General features: G+C 41.1%; 1 protein-coding gene across 1 annotated transcript in view; it reads right to left on the reverse strand.

Annotated features, from left to right (window-relative positions):
- Positions 1-2,654: 2,654 nt before the first annotated feature.
- Positions 2,655-17,288, reverse strand: part of LOC145406446 (lachesin-like) — a 334,573-nt gene continuing 319,939 nt past the window's right edge. The window contains exons 5-10 of the mRNA XM_080277601.1: positions 14,275-14,403; positions 7,622-7,785; positions 5,632-5,761; positions 4,088-4,150; positions 3,215-3,469; positions 2,655-2,719 (exon numbers count right to left, since the gene is read on the reverse strand). Coding sequence (XP_080133727.1) covers positions 2,655-2,719; positions 3,215-3,469; positions 4,088-4,150; positions 5,632-5,761; positions 7,622-7,785; positions 14,275-14,403 — 806 coding nt within the window. The remainder of the gene's footprint in view (positions 2,720-3,214; positions 3,470-4,087; positions 4,151-5,631; positions 5,762-7,621; positions 7,786-14,274; positions 14,404-17,288) is intronic.

The raw sequence follows: 17,288 nt of genomic DNA on the forward strand, positions 1-17,288 counted from the left end.
AAGATAAAACATTATTTTAAGAGTTTTATAAGGACTTCGACGACGTTTCTAGAAACTGTAGCATACTTCTATTTCTAAAACTTTGTGTACAGAACATAGAGAAATTGCAGAGCCTTTTGATTTTTTTTAGCTGTGGTAGGCCTAATTATAACAAAAACACAAGAGCACACAAGGTGAACATTACATATTTTTGTCGTTTCTTTAATCGGTAATCTATTTTCTTGTTTAATTACAGGTTTTATGGTATATTCTCAGAATTAATCATATTTTCTAGCTTAGGCTGTTGTAGCACAGTGCATGCTCTAGAAGGAAAATAAATGTAAGCCTTCAGTTAGTTTTGAGTTATTGCTGGTGGTGGTTGTGAGAGTTGTGGGGATGATAGCGGTATTGGTGGTTAAGGAAGTGGTTGTTCTTAGTGGTGATGGTTGAGGGAGAGTTGTAGGGATGACAGTGGTAATGGTGGTTGAGGCAGTGGTAATACTTACTGGTGGTGGTGGTGGAAGAGTTGTAGGAATGATGATGATAATGGTGGTTGAGGTAGGGGCAGTTGTGACTGCGAGGAAAGTGGCTGTGCTGCTAGTGGCACTGCTAATGGTAATAATGAGAGTTGTGAAGGTGCTCGAGGCAATAGTGACCTTGGCGGCAATGATGATTCTTGCTGTGTTTTTCCTAGCCATTATAATGTTGATGAGTGATGGCAGTGTTGGCTAGTAAGAATGATAACATTGGAAATTCTGATAGTCGTACTGTTGTTTGTGGCAGTTGTGGTTATGGCAGTGTTTAATCAATTTTACCGTGATTTCACAGTGTCACTTGGTCAGGTGGAAGAATTGTTGTACCTGGATATGAAAATTGTATTATGATGCTGGTAAAGCAATTTCGGATACCCACAGTTGTTTCCTCCCTATTTATAGTTCAAGACGTTCTAAGTTGGGTTAAACTATTGCATATTCTCAACAGTTTCCATATGTGGGTAAATACTCCCCAGTTTTGCGAAAACACAAGTCAGCCCAACCCCTGACCTTTCTCTCTGTGCCTAACGGTGATGTGGGAAGTTGTGGCCGTGACAGTGGTTGAGGTGTAAGGATGGCAGTGGTATTGATAACGGTGATAGCGATGGACGTGTCGCTACATATAATGATGACAGTGGTACGTCTGATAGTTACTGGGGTGTTTGTGATAATGGTAGAGCTGTACGGATGGTAGTGGTAGTAGTGATAGTGGAAAGGATGATAGTGGTGGTATTACTGAAAGGACAGCAGTGGTCCTTCTTAATATATTATTGTAATTTTTCTAACTGGGGTAGCGATGTAAGGATGATAGTCGTTGTGGTGACAGTAGCATTCATGAGAGTAGTAGTGTTGATAACAAGTGCTCGTGGGCCCTTCGGACCCCTCGCACTTGCTCCTGTGGAGGGCTCTCGCGCTGCTATAATTTATTCTAGTTGTACCTGTGGGCAAAAAATTCTACGGAGATCCTATGCCGGGCGCCTGGGGCGGCGTTTTTTGGTCAAAATGTGATCGCTCATTAAATATAGTAAAAGTTTTTCAATCGTCATGGGACCAAGTTTTTCACATCAGCGATTTTTTTGCGATTTTTGTGCCAGTTTTGGTGCGATTTGAATGTGTAGTTTCAGGTGCCCCCCAAACACACACACACACACACACACACAGACACACACACACGGCTAGTGCTATAGTATATATACATATATAGATAGATAGATGGATAGATAGATATACTGTATATATCCCATTGGAGCCCAGTGTCCCGAGAATTGGACAGAACTGGGATTTTTCAAGTCTTTATAAAGTAGGGAACCCCGGGTAGGGACCAATGAGCCGACAGGCGGAGGGCGGTACACTTAGTATCCTCCCAGTTCAATGCCTCGCCCAGCACCGCTGGGATCCAATGGGATATATCGAATTTCCATCATTGTATATATATATATATATATATATATATATATATATATATATATATATATATATATATATATATATATGTTGATAACGATGTTAGTAATATCGGAGGTGAACATGATGTTGGTGTTGGTGTTTGTGGTGGACACACAAGAATGCCGGCATAAATCTGCAACAAGAGAATATACAGTAGGTGTACTGGTACTGGATGTATTGGGGTTGGTAGTGTTTGCAGTATTGGTGACAATGTTTATCGTGATCGTATCAGTGGGCATGGTAGTCGTGGAGGTTTGTGGTAATAATCTTATTGATAGTGGAATTAACGGTGTTAATAGCGGAAGTAACCTTGGCAATAGTGATGTTGATGGTGAAAGTAATGGTTGTGATGCTGGTTGTGATGCTGGGCAGTGACTGATTGTGCGAGGAATTATGGTAATAGTATTGAAAAAGTGCTCGTGGGCCCTTCGGGCCCCTTGCACTTGCTCCTGTGGAGGGCTCTCGCGTTTATGTGCTGTTCTAGTCTACCGTTGTCATTATCGGCCGTCAAAGCGACATCGAAGGTCCCATGATGGTCCGTTTATGTGCTGTTCTGGTCTAACGTTGTCACTTGGATTGTTTACAGCTAACCAATTGATCGTGTTATTTGCAGCTTCGGGAATGGAACCCAAGTTGTCCGAAAGCAAGTCCGAAATACACCCACAGACACACGGCTACTGCTATAGCATAATTATTTTAGTTGTAGGTATGAACAAAAAAATCTAGGGAGATCCTATGCCGGGCGCCGGGAGCGGAGTTTTCTGGTCAAAATGTGGTCGCTCATTAATATAGTAAAAGTTTTTCAATCGTGATGGGACCAAGTTTTTTTCACATCAACGAATTTTTTGCGATAATTGTGCCAATTTTGGTGCGATTTGAATGTGTAGTTTCGGCTGCCCAAAACACACACACACACACACACACACACACACACACACGGCTACTGCTATAGTATATTAGATAATAGAGGTGACTGGTGGTTCTGACCTGTACAGTAATGTCTGTGATAGTGGTAGAGCTGTAAGGATGATTGCGATCATACTGGCATGGATCATAGTGGCAGTGTTGCAAATAGTAGAGGAAACAGTGATTAACTTTGAGAGTTATTGTGGTGTATGTGACAGTGGAAAAGTTCTGAGGATGATCGTGGTAGTGTTATTAATAGCAGAGATGAACGTGGTAGTTTTGATTGAGATGTTTCTGGTAGTTACACATAGTTGTGGCAATGCATTCCCATTGTCTGAAGTATGACTCACCTGAAGCGGCAATACCGAAGCCTGCCCACACTTTGCCTCCTTCTCTCTGTGCCTGACGGGCCCTCTCCCTTCGCTTCTCCTCCTCCAACACCCTGCCCACCTCCCACCTCGGAATCACCCGTTCGTCCAGGTCCTCAGGGTCGTAGTCAGATCTTGGCATCCCGTAAAGATCGCCCTTAGCTGCCTTCTCGCGACTCAGCTTCCCGCCATCACCGCCCTTCCTCGACACACTGTTAGTCGTCTTGTACTGCAGGTCTGGTTAGAAGAGGGTAAAAAGGGGAAGAAAAAACTATAGCGCGTTATTCATTCTCGCCTGACACAGATCCCTAATCCTTTTCAACTCAACTGATGGCCAAGTGTAGTCAGACTGCAGGGTCGTTCTGACTAGTGACTCACAGTTAAGGTTCGACGAATTTCCAAGAGCTACGAATTAGTATTTAAATTGTGAGAGTGGCTTAGTATCAGTAAACAATATCTAAATGTCAGAAAATATACCGCATCACATGTTATCAACACAGTGACCTCTTTTATAACGTACTGTACAGTATGTTGTTCTTGCACTGTAGGTATGGTCGAAATGGAGTTACTGGATTAAAGGTCAGTGATATTTCCACAGTAAGAAAAAAACACTCCTCTTTTCCTCAAAAAAATTAATATAATCCCTTAAGGTTACCACGACTATAATTAAAAAGACCATTGGACTGGAACGTTAAAAATTTTCATTACGAGTAAGTATGAGGATGATACTAGAATGAAGAGCAATTATATTTCCTCAGTAAGTAGCACTGGGAAAAGAGCACTCCTCTCTTGCCCTCCCTCAGGCTGTCACTTTACTCAGGAGTCCTTGTGACCAGAAGGCAAAGGATGACTCACCTTTGAAAATCTCTTCCAGGTAGGATGGCGGGATGGTAGGGGTCTGGGTGGGGGGCTCCGTCTCTGTGGGTGAATGAGAAGTTTGTTGCTATTACCATTTCACCCCGATGAGGTATTTTTCTTTTTATTCAGGCTTTCACTGGACGATTTCACTCAACTATTTGACTCAGTGTTTGTGCCCCATGGGTTAACTAAAGCTGTATCTCACCCCTTCAGGTAGAAGCGGCTCAACCGAGCTGAATGAAATCGTCCAGAAGAATATATTGGTAAACGCTGTCACCGGTCTGAAGAGGCTGGGCATGTTTTATTTCTTTTCTTGCTGTTGCCACAAGATTTATTCAGGTTAGGGAGACTGTTCGAAATGGAGGGTTAACATGCAGCTTTCTTTGACCCTTTAGCAGGAAAGGTCTTCAATAACCTGAATAAACTCGTCTGAAGGTAGCAAGAATGAACAAACAGAGAGCATAATCTAAGACGTTAAATGACTGCTTAGTGAAGAGACTAAGCCACCAATACTAGTGAGGATGCTATTAAAACCAGATTGTATGCGTTGATAATCTACGGCTCATGGTAATAGTCTGTGAATATAAATTTCCCTATGGATATTAAATTGTCACAAATTATATGAGACTCACAAGCAGTCTCATATCAAGCTATTCACTGCAAGGTATAGGGTTCGGATACTTATAAGATTAGGTGACTGGTCTACATCCGTGATGACATCATATATATATATATATATATATATATATATATATATATATATATATATATATATATATATATATATATATATATATAAATGAACCACTTGTCAGGGCCTTGAATCAATGCCCACAGAATATAACCGATGCTTGCCAGTGCTGCAGAACAGATGTTTATTGCACATGCACGCAAAACCATATTCCATCACTATTTATAATTTTCTAACCTTGAATTACGGCAGCTGATACATCTCTTGATGTACACAAAAATTTTCTAGTATTTACTTGCATGACACCTGGAGCAACTACATTACTACCTCTCACGTGAAAAGAAATCTATTATCCATTGAAATAAAAGTTATCAACATTTTCATGCTGGAGCATTAAGGATATAGAAGAGACTGAGATGACAATATAACAGAAATTCTTTTTAGTTACAAAATTCAGTATATATCTGCTTATTCACGTTCTTAAATTTCATGACACAGAATGTTACAAAAATATTTGTGCGGTGGGAGATGGGAGAGAGAGCAGTTTGAGTTGGCAGTGTGGTGTGCGTGTGGGGGGGAGGGGGGATAATGTGCGCTGCGCAAGTGTGTGTGTGTGTGTGTGTGTGTGTGTGTGTGTGTGTGTGTGTGTGTGTGTGAAGGTGTGCTGTGGAGGTGTGAGGTATGTCTGTGATGTGTGTAAAAGTGTGGGTATGTGTGGTGGGGCGGCTTGAGGTGTGGCAATGTGTGCTTGTATACTGGAGAGGTCTGTTCGCCATTTTTAGTAGTGGAATATATGATGATGATGATGATAAGGATGCAATATTCTTGATACCCTACTGATAACACCTACCATAGAGGTTGATTTTGCCTTCGGTCTCCCCTCTGGAATTCTTGGCAACACATTTGTAGGTGCCATACTCGTCACTCCTGAGGCTGGAGATGGTCAGCTTCATGTGCATCCGATACGACACCTCACCTTGCTGCAGGCACAACACAGAGGTCACGTAGAGATTATTTAGATAGGCTAAGTAGGCACCACAGAAACTTCTTCCTTAACAGTGTATGTCAGCATTTGGTATGGCAGCGTTCTCGTTTGTGATACTGATGGAAACTTGGTCGAAAATTAAAAAAGCTATAAATAACACAGAGGGTAATACAAAGGAGTAGTATACACAATTAATTGCTGTGGAACGGGTGTTAGAAGGCATCCTACACCGACAGGAATGAAGTTTTTACAGTCCATTCTAAATTAGACTTAAACATGGTCACTACCTTAGCCTTTTTACATCCGTCAATAGCACTATATTCTAACACCATAACGTGTAACTGAGTGTGACTATCGGAATATAGGCATGTGTGGAAGTGTGCGAGTCGTGGCGTAGTGTAAATCTAATTTGGAATGGACTATACAAGCTGTATGTGGAAAAAAAAATATGAATCGCATAAAAGCATTATTTTTGAAGATACACAGTATTTGCATTAGCTCGTAGAATCAGGTGGTATTATTTTTAGTACCTCTATGTGATTTTATTCACATTTGGGGAGACCCTTTTACAGAAGAGTTCAGGGCAAGATATACCTTAAGTCACTAGATCGAAAACTCTCTTTTCAGCCGAATAAAGTCGTCTGGTTGTAGTATGAATAGAACAAGAAAAAATAAATTACGTCAACTGCGGGAAAGGCTTCGTCGTGTGGATAAAGAACACAATTGCAAGAGCAAGAAGGGGCACCCAGAGAGTTTAATACCTGCACACCCACCAGTTGGTCAAAGGGCCGATCATTTGACTTTGCCCTGTGACGAGCTCCAGTCAGTTGCTCTCAAAATAAATCCATTCATCCTTGCTATACCCTGAACTCTCATAGTTTGGCCTAAATCGGGCCGAAACGGTTTAAGTTGACCTTTAACTGTGATCCCGATTTTTTACCTTTCCCTGTGACCATTATATTTAATTGCTTAGTTTCAAAATCGCATTCCTTTACTCTCACCTTAACCTTAACCCTTCAACAATGTTTGTTCAAAATAATAATAAAAAAAAAAAGTATTCAAATTGACTTTGCTATGTGACCTTACTATTGTTCTGTAAAATTATAGGGCAAAAGAAACCCATGGCTGACCCTCAACTCTCCCGCCAAGCTTCATTCATAGGAGATCAAAAATGTTTTAGTTATTTTGTTAACATACAGACACACAGGTTGAACTCTGACCCTGCCCCGTATCCTTCACCTTTGACTGATTACACTCAAAATTAATTTCATTCTTCCCTTGCCCTCAATCCTTCCACCAAGTTTAGTCTAAATCATATAAAGCCTGCTCTAGTTGACCTTGCTAGGGAACACTTTGAGTTAACCTTGTGACCTTGACCAATGACATTTGTTCTAAAAAACAGCATGTCATCTCTTTGGCTATACTTAAACTCCCCCACCAAATTTGATTAAAACTGAAGGAACACTTTTTGAGTTATTTTTCACACACACACACACACACACACACACACACACACACACACGTCCAAGAAAACGTAACAGTGAATCCTTTCCGATATATCATATCTGGGGCCCCGTTGAAGCAAAGTAAAGAATAATGTTGCAAGAATAAACCAATTACACATGTTTGATTCAGCGGGCTAGAGGAGCCTAAAAGTATCCTTCTTTGTGCCCTAATACCATCCTTTGTGTAGCTTGACGCAAGAATACGGTACGCAACAATAATTAAGTAATCTCCACAAACCTTTTCTGATATTCAGTACTTAGGTCTAGTGTAATATGACTCAAAAAATAGTGGGTAGGAAGAAAGCATAATACGGTTAATGACTGAAGAGTATACAGTAATCTTGACGTACCCTTTCCGATATACGATATTTGCGTCCGTGGTGAAGCATGACGCCCTGTCCGCGGGTCCAGTAGGTGAGGGCGGGTGGGTGGGCCTCGATGGTGCACTCCAGGGTGACGCTGTAGCCCAGGGGCGCTCCCACCAGCTGGTGCGGGATGCTCATCATCGGAGGAACTGACATTGAGGTGAGGAGAGTTAATGGGGGGTGGTGGTCATTATATATTGAGTGTGTGTGTGTGTGTGTGTGTGTGTGTGAGAGAGAGAGAGAGAGAGAGAGAGCTGAGTTATGGTAAACTGGAATAGAAACAAAGTTTTGCAATCTGTTATTCATGTAAGCCCATATGATACTATCACGTGGGAAGGAAATATATCAGTCTCCACTCTAATGGGAGGAAAGGGAAACTCGCCACATATCACAGGGGGAACTGACATGATATTAAATAATTATTTTTTTTTTTACTTTATTCTTGTTTCCGTCGCCAGTCACAGAAAACGATACTGATACAAACAGTACACAGTGACAAATTCTGAAAAGGTAACCTACTAAGAATCATTTGGCACTAATTTGGTTGACGTACTAAAATGTCATACAAATTGAATATTTGACCAACTTTCGGTGGCGCCCCCTAGATATTGCACAAAATGATGCACTTACGAGTTCCTGTTTGGGAGTTCTCGGTCACATATCTACATTATCAGGATCCCAAAACTTCTGTACTCAAGACGTCAGTGAAACCTATGCTGACTCCTCCAATATTTCTATGTCAATAGCCAGATGCCTTCATCTGCTGGGGGGGGGGGGGCACAATCAACTGGTATACATGTCACCCTTTCTGCCGCAATCAGGCGGACCTCAGTTCTGCACATACAATTCTCATCCACATACCTCTCCACTCCGTCTTTCCACCTCATCCTTGGTCTTCCTCCACCCCCCCCCTCTTCCTCCAACTCACTAGCATACATTCTCATAGTCAGTCTTTCACGCCCTCTTCGGTCTCATCACTAATGACAACATGGTCATTGAGGGCCAAGGAGAACAGTATGTGACTTGACAGAGGGCAGCTGAACAGTGGCCAAAAATGGCTGTGAAAGAGAGTCCCTGAAAGTTATTGGTCGAAACGAGATTCGAACCTGCTACAGTCCGGCAAAAAACGAAAGCACGGAATGTTACCAACCACATTCCGGTCCCCATCCCGCCGCCTCTCTGACATTGATGATAACACTGGTCTTACGCATAGAGGTCGCTCTCGCGAGGTCTGAGTTCCACTGAATGCCACTGAGTTCGTTAAATTAGAAGCTCGCATATTAATACCTGGCTGCAAGTCAAATATCCAAAATATCCCTCTACCACAACACCATTGCCATTGTTTGTTTATCACCATTTGTACCATGTATCTTTCCTACCCTTCTAGTAACTGAAACTATACCACTGACTACGATCGCTGTTTTTATTTTTACCGTCTGTGCCTTGTATCTGTTCTACAGCTCCACTGCCTGTAACCACTATCTTGCTTTGCTATCTGTGTTTTGTATATGTCTTACCATACTACTGTATACTACTACTAATGTCATCTGTTATCGTTGGTGTTTTGTATGTCCAACATACAGTTGTCATAAGTATCATCTTTTTTACCGTCTGTGTCTTGTGTCTACCCTATTCTCCTTGACTATGATTTTTGCTGTCTCCTGACGGCTGTATTCAGTTAAGAAGGCACTTTTTATACTTGGTAGTAATTCCTTCAGTACTTGAGGTTTTCCTTCAGTGAATAAAATCGTCTGGAGATAGTAAGAGTACACTAAACTATCACATCCTCTTACCAAAGGACTTAACCTACACAATACAACTTTCTTCTGCCACTATCCTCTGCGTCACCATTTGCGTCTTGTGTTTGTCCTAGCCCCTTTCTAGCCTACACCCTCCACCGTCTACAGCCACTATCCTCTGTCTGCTTTTTGTATCTGTCTTAGCCCTCTCCTAACCACCCCAGCCCACCAAGACTCTACCTCCTCTTCCACTGATGATGAGTCACCCAGGACAGTCCCCCGTGTGCCGTGGTATACGTGGCTGGACTTCCCCATGCCTCGTGCGGCTGCAAGTGAAAAAGCATGCTCCCTGTGGCCAAATATTGCTTCCTACCACACGGCCGGAAAAAGACGGTAGACATGTAGGACGTTAGGTTCTCTGGCTTTATTTGAAACAATACATTAGGTCTGGCCCAAACATTAATAGGCTAATGGTTACAGCATTAACACCTAATATACTGAATTCATTCTCAACTGAAAAAATCGTCCAACATTAGTTGGAAAATGAAAATTAGGTTCGTTTCGGTCACGGAATGGTTAATTAAAAGTTAAATAAAAAAAAGTTATGCATTTTCCTGTTTTCATTCCCCTCATTTTTTCTAATTATCATTATGGATCAATCGTAGTATTGTTGTTGAGAGAGGAGGTGATTAAAAAAACTGAAATGCTGATGAAAGGAGAAAGACGTGAATTAGTAAAATAAATAGTTTCGTAGTGCTGTGACGAAGAGGCTAGAGGCTTCTGAAAAGTAAATTAAAACTATAGTATTACAAAGAAGAAATAAATGTGATAAAATGAGGACGTAATACAAAAAGGAAACTGAAAACAGGCCCCAAAAGGACTGCATGAGGTCTGGTGCCCACATAATGTATAATGCAATTCCGATGGTATGGTATTAGTACGAGAAATCTAGAGTGAAAGAAGTGGAAGTGGGACTGTTGTGGAATATATGCAGATGGACTTATTAAATATGAAAAAATTATCCTAAAATCCTTGTTTGATGAGGAATAGGAAAGTCTGTATTTAAGAAAACCAGAAGAATGTGTGTATTTAAAGTATGATATTAATGCAGGGAGCAGTTGTGACAAGGATAATGAAAATGGTGTATATTATGATGTGTGAGTGCGTGGGAAAGCGAGGCACGAACGATGAAAAACTGGAAGGATGAAGTGTTTTAATTCTTGCACAAAAGAAGGATTGCATTTTTTTTTTTTTTTTTTTTTTTTTTTTTTTTTGCATGGCAGTCTATGGTATAGCCCAGTCCCACTGGAGTTGCGAGAGCGACATTTGTAGTCAAAACATCATTGAAAGGGGTGGAGATGAAAACCACGACAGCAGAAATGGTGATCCAAAAGACGTATATGGCACAATGCAAGAGGTAAGTAGGTTCACAAACATTATGTTTTCTTGTCCCTATTGCTGAAACCTGCCCACGGTAGCTATTATAACAGGAAAAGGGGTTAAGATGATGAACGCAAGCACTGGGGGTCTGTTGATAGACACATAGCTAAACAAAGAGGTATATGACAAAATAAGATACTGGTGCCAGTATACGAGCTATGTGTGCTCTTATACTGTTCTTAATGTGATACTCCTTACGGGTATGCTCCTGCCTGTACATAAGCAACTCTGCGATACTGACATCGCCGGATGAAGTTGGCAAAACCATCTGTATCCCCAAGTGGACTATATTTATTATCTTACTCCTTTCATTCCGAGACACTTTCCTACCTTGAGGGGAAAAAATGGCGAGGAGATTAAAGGAAAAATAAGAAATTCCACTTAGACAGTGCAACACCCGTGTCAGCCAAATCAATCGAAGGGTCGAGTATTTAACTTTGCCTTGTGACTTTGAACTTCAATCGATTGCTCTCAATATCAGATCACTTCATCCTTGTCCGAACTTTAACGTTTCCACCAAGTCAGGTAAAAATCTGATCAAAACTGTTTGAGTCAACCTTGCCCTATGACCTTCGAGCTCTTCCCTTTGATTTTGACTGAATGTTCTCGTAGCCGAATCTCCTTATCCTTACCTTACTTTGAAGCCATGCAGAAAGTTTTGTGTATCAGATAAAAACTGTAATTTAAGCTTGCAATTTTACAATAACCTTACCCTTATTGTTTAAAAAATAGGTCAACCATTCTGCCAAGTATAGTTCAGTCAAATCAAAACCACTGTAGTTATTTTGTTCACATAGAGACACAGTGGTTGAACTATGACCTTGCCATGTAACCTTGACCTTCGACTGATTGCTTTCAAATTCGAAACCCTTCGTTCTTGTCATACTCTCAGCCCATCCCCAAGTTTGGTCTGAGCTGAATAAAAGCATAAAAACTGTTTTACTTGACACTGATAACTGTAACTTTGGCCTAGTCCTGTGTCCTAGCCCTCTGATTTATTGTTCTCAGAAACAATAGGTCAACCCTTTGCCTGATCGTCAACATCTCCACAAAGTTTGGTTATAATCGGATAACAACTGTTTCGGTTATTAATGTCACAGACAAACACACAGACAAACAGAAGAACAGACACACACGTCGATTAAAGAGTGATAAAGGGTGATAACATGTATACGGCGATAAAAAGAAGTCATGAATGCACTGATAAAGCTGTCATCATGCAGGTGGGGGTTAATAGGTTTTGAAAGACAGTCATCCCTGATACACCAGTGTATCCTAACCGACTAAGCACTACAAAGCCTCATTTACTTTTCTTGCAACGGACATTATATTTCATTCAATTTAGGAGAGACTTCAATCTGGAGAGGTTTGTTTGTGTCACTAGAGGTCAGGTATATGAAAGAACTGCCTGTTTACTCCTTATTGGACTTCTAAGGAGAAAAACTATTATCTACTCTTTCCACTGAGATGACGCATTATTTCATTCAATTCTTCACACTGCCAGACAGTCATAATCAACTTAGGAGAGGCTTTTAGTAGTTCCCATCAACTTCCAGTACGACTAAGTCCTTTTTATAAAAACATGTATATAATAATGGTCCATTGTCTGTCTGTATAAAGGTGTATCCAGTTACTTCTTCTAGACCCATGGCCCGATTTTGATGAAACTTGGAGGAACACTCCCTATCACGCCAGATATTGTATATATTTTTTTTTGTTTTCAAAGTTCTGATTTTTTTTTTTTTTTTTTTTTTTTTGCAAAATTAATAAAGCTGAAACTTAATATTTTGTTCTCTCTAATAGAGTTAAGTCCATTTGCTTCGCGCCTTACCACATATTTATTTTATACATATTTAATTTCTTTCACCGTTCCGAAAAATATACAGTGGGTGAAGGATTAAACGAGTGCAGGCCGCCGTAGGTGGTTTACACGAGTTTTTACTAATGCAGAACATTGTATTCACCTTAACCCATTTGTGCCCAGCGTCTTTAATATAGGACGGAACTGGGCATTTTCAAAATTTAATAAAGCAGGAAACCCCGGGGTAGGGACCTATGAGCTTCGCGACTGTGAGCCGATAGGCGGAGCGCGGTAAGCTTAGTGTCCTTGCAGTAAAATCCCTCACACAGGAATTCTGGGAGCTAATGGGTTAAAAGAGATATTCCATAGTAAAACAGTGAAGAAGTGTTGGTGTGTAAAGGTGTCAGTCTAACATGAATCTCTGTGGTGTAGTGTAAAGGAGATTTATCCAATGACCTGTGAGTGATATGTGGGTATTGTAAAGCTGGGTAAAATAGTGTTAGACTGGCTGGAGGTGACTGATCCTGGGTGAATCAAGATAAAGTTAATGAAAAGTATTTGGAGAAGCAGGAATAATTACTAGTAGTATTTAAGCACCATTCAGAATAGTCAAGGTGTATATAGTTCATGAGAGAGAGAGAGAGAGAGAGAGAGAGAGAGAGAGAGAGAGAGAGAGAGAGATCAAGCAATGGAAAGAGGTCGAAATAGTAAAGCTGGAGACTAGGACAAAAAAAAAAATGAAACAGCAGAAGACAAAGGGACAAGAAGAAAGACGTTCAGGGCAAGCTCAAGAAAAGTGTAAAAGGTAATGAACGAAAGCTGAAGAAAGAAGGTGAGAGTTCAGGTGTAAAAAAAAAAATAAAAAGCTAGTGAGATGAAAGAAACGCTAGGGAAGAAATAGAGAGAAGGGAAGATAAAGAAAGGTTTGAAGGCTCTGAGGGGAGGTGTGAAAGGATGATAACAAGAAGCACAGTGAATTTTAAGGTGTGTGTGTGTGTGTGTGTGTGTGTGTGTGTGTGTGTGTGTGTGAGAGAGAGAGAGAGAGAGAGAGAGAGAGAGAGAGAGAGAGAGAGAGAAAGAATGAAAATTCCTGACGTTAATCAATTCACAGTCAACACTAACTTACTTCCTGGTAAGATCTAGGCTGAAGATGAAAAATAAGAAGAAAGATGAAAGAGGAGGAGGAGGAGGAGGAGGAGGAGGAGGAAGGAGGAGGATAATAAGAGTTGTTGTTATTATTATTATTATTATTATTTAATTACTATCATTATAATAATCCATCCATCCATCCGTCATCCAATCCTACATTGCCCCATGAAGAGCGTAGGAGCCCGGGGCTAGACAGTTGGTCCCGACATTTAAGATGAGAGTGACCAGCCACACCCATCCCTGGGTAGCATTATATAGGCAATCAACCCCAACCACCCCTTGGATATAAACCTTCACCGGGTCAATCCGATAGGAGCGCATTAATTACCAACTAAACCACTAGGCGCCAAAATTTAATAATAATAATTATAATAATAATAGTAGTAGTAGTAGTAACGGTAATTACAACAGTTAAAGTATATTTTGGACTAGGCACTAAATAACAAACAATATAAAACAAATAGATCATAACATCTTACAATCTTAGGAACCTCTTCCTTGGTACTCACAGTCTACACTAACTTTCATCCTCTTGCTGACTATAGGCGGGACTCCATTGCTGGCGATGCACAGGTAGGCAGCCATGTCCATCCGGCTTACTCGCGATAGCTGGAGACGAGGGCCTTTGTATGCCTTCACTGACGAGAGAAAAAAGTGGAGGAAAGTTAGTGATGTTGGAAAGAAAACTGTGAGAGTACAAGCAGAGAAGTGATGAGGAAGAGTGCTAGGGAGATAAAAATGAGAAAAAGGGTAGTGGTAATCAATCGAAAATTGTGAGAGTGAAAATGAATAGGAAGCAATTGTAGAAAGAGCCAAAGAGAAGAAATGGTAATGATGATGGACAGATAATCGCGAGAGTGGAGGTGGGTACCTACATGGTAATGGACACTGCTGGGGACAGTTCTTGGCGAGTTCTGGAATAGGGGAGACGGGATAAAAAATTTCAAAAACCTAAAATGCCTCACAATATGATGACCAAAACGGCATTAAAAATTCCACTGATAAATTTGTCGAACCTAGTACATTGACTGGTCGTAAATTTCCAAACTGCAGTTGCTACTGTAATTGAATTAGCATATTTGGCTCTATTATTATGGCCCCTTTGCATGATCATTATCCTCCTTAAGGTCGTATTCTTAAATCTGAGAAGACAGGCATATATTTGTCCATTTATTTTACTGTCATTGGCAGTTTTGTTGTGAGATCCAAATATGATTAGCTTTTACACTACGTTATGAAGTAAATTGAGCAGTAGGGTGGAAAGTCCAAATATGATTCATGATGAAACATAATTTACACTGATTTCACTAATTAGTTATCTGAAGCTGGGTGCATACATACGCCTTCACAATCCAAGTTTCATGAATACGGGTGTAAGACCTACAGAATATAATGTGCTGTGTTCCTGGTCGAATGGAAATTCTCAGCATGTTTTTCTTAGCAATTAATTATGCATACTGAATTTACAGGAAGTAGACTGTAGCGCCTAGCAAACAGCTCGGTACTCCCAAAGTGGATTGAAGACTGGCGACAGGGAGAGCTGAAGGTCCAGTTTAACCAGCCCTAGGGACTAGCTTCTGGCCATCTCTCTTTGCTGAATATTTTCATTGTTTCAGTAGAGCAGGAAGTAGGCGAACATACACTGCTACACAGTTTCCTCTAACTGTTAACGCCAAACGATATGAACTTTACATACCACACTTCCTGTTCCAAAATCAGAAAACAATGGCGACTCAACATCGGGCCTTGGAGTTCCCAGGGGTGGGGGACCATAGAGGCCCCCACCGTCCTCCCCTCCTCCGGTGACGACCAAGTGAGATGCATGGAACCATTGTCAGACTCGCTCTGTTAATTTCTATAACATCCGTGGCATTTCCTCTAAATTCCTCTCTGTTGAACACTACCCCTTCTCTTCTGAGCTTCCCATTCTCTTCCTCGCAGAGCCAGCTGTCTGAGGGGACTGACAACAAATCCTTCTCTGTATCCTCCTGCTTTCTCTATAATCACTTCAAAGCCAAAGGTGGCTGTTGTTAGAATGTACACAGCAACAATTATCTTGCCTTCGTGTTCCTGAACCTGAGTTCTCTGAATTTTCCATGCTCTGGTTTCGGCTATCCTGTCATTCTCTGTCTAAATAAAAGGTCTGTTCAGAAAGCATCCGATTAGTGAGGGAGACAATAATTTCCCTCAAAGTAGCTCCCTTCTGACTTGACACACGTAGTCCTGCATTCTTTCCACTGCCTGAAACATTTTTCAATGTCTGTTGCCAGTATCTCCTGCAGGTGCTTCATTGCATTCGTCATGATCTCTTCTCTCGGATGAACATTGCTCAAGACATGTTGGAGTGTGCAAATCACGATCCAGACTTTCTGAAGACTGTTATTACTGGCGATGAGACTTGGGTGTACAGGTACGACCCAGAAACCAAAGCGCACTCGTCTCAGTGGAAGCATGCAGGGTCGCCTCGGCCAGAAAAACACGACAGATTCGCAAGAAGGTGAAGTGCACTCGGATGTTGATAATTTTTTTCGACTCCCATGGTGTTGTGCGTCACGAATACGCAACAGAAGGTCAGACTGTCAACAAACATTATTACCTCGATGTTATCCGTCGTCTTTGTGACTCAGTTTGGCGGAAGAGACTAGACCTTTGGAATGCAGGAAGTTAGAGGCTGCATAATGACAATGCCTCTACCCATTCTTCTCAACAGATAGAGGAATTTTTGGCCAAGCACATCATCCCGCAGGTCCTGCAGGCACCCTACTCATCAGACATGGCTCTGTGCCACTTTTGGTTATTTCCCAAGCTCAAAACTCCCCTGAAGGGTTCCCGATTTGAGACAAGAGAAATGATCATAACGAATGCGACGAAGCACCTCCAAGAGATACCGAAAAATAACTATGAAAAATGTTCCAGGCAGTGGAAAGAAAGCTGGGCTATGTGTGTCAAGTCAGAAGGGGCTTACTTTGAGGGGGATTAGTGTCCTTGCTAAACAGAGTAGCTATTTATTTTTTTAGAGCCTAAGGTCGAATACTTTCTGAACAGTTCTCGTATATCTGTGATGTGTACGTATCCCCTAATTCTACCGGCTATGAAAAAGTCTATAACTCTCTTACTTCTAAGGTCGAGCACATCCTATCAGTTTCTCCTTTCTCTGAAGTCTCCATTCAAGGTTGTTTCTATCTTCACCATCACATTTGCCTCTCGTCTTGTTTTCTAATGCATCAAAAACTCAGTTCTTACATCTTTCGACCAGCCAAAATCTTCTTCCTGTGCATCCTTTAGTTTTTAACGATAATCTTGCATCATTTATGAACAAATGTGTACTTGGGATTTCATTCTCTTGGGATTTATCTTGGATGATAATGTTACATCTCTTGTTAAATTTGCTTCCAAGAGAATAGGTGTGCTAAGCCGACTCCATACCTTCTTTATCCTTGCTCAGTTTTTGACTTTACAGTTATAAGCGTACTACTCGCCCCTGTGTCGAGTACAATTCTCATGTGTGGGGAGGATCCACATA

This window comes from Coenobita brevimanus, chromosome 70 (assembly GCF_032717465.1).
Source record: "Coenobita brevimanus isolate Jiangsu-jjx chromosome 70, ASM3271746v2, whole genome shotgun sequence".
Classification (NCBI taxonomy): Eukaryota; Metazoa; Arthropoda; class Malacostraca; order Decapoda; family Coenobitidae; genus Coenobita; species Coenobita brevimanus.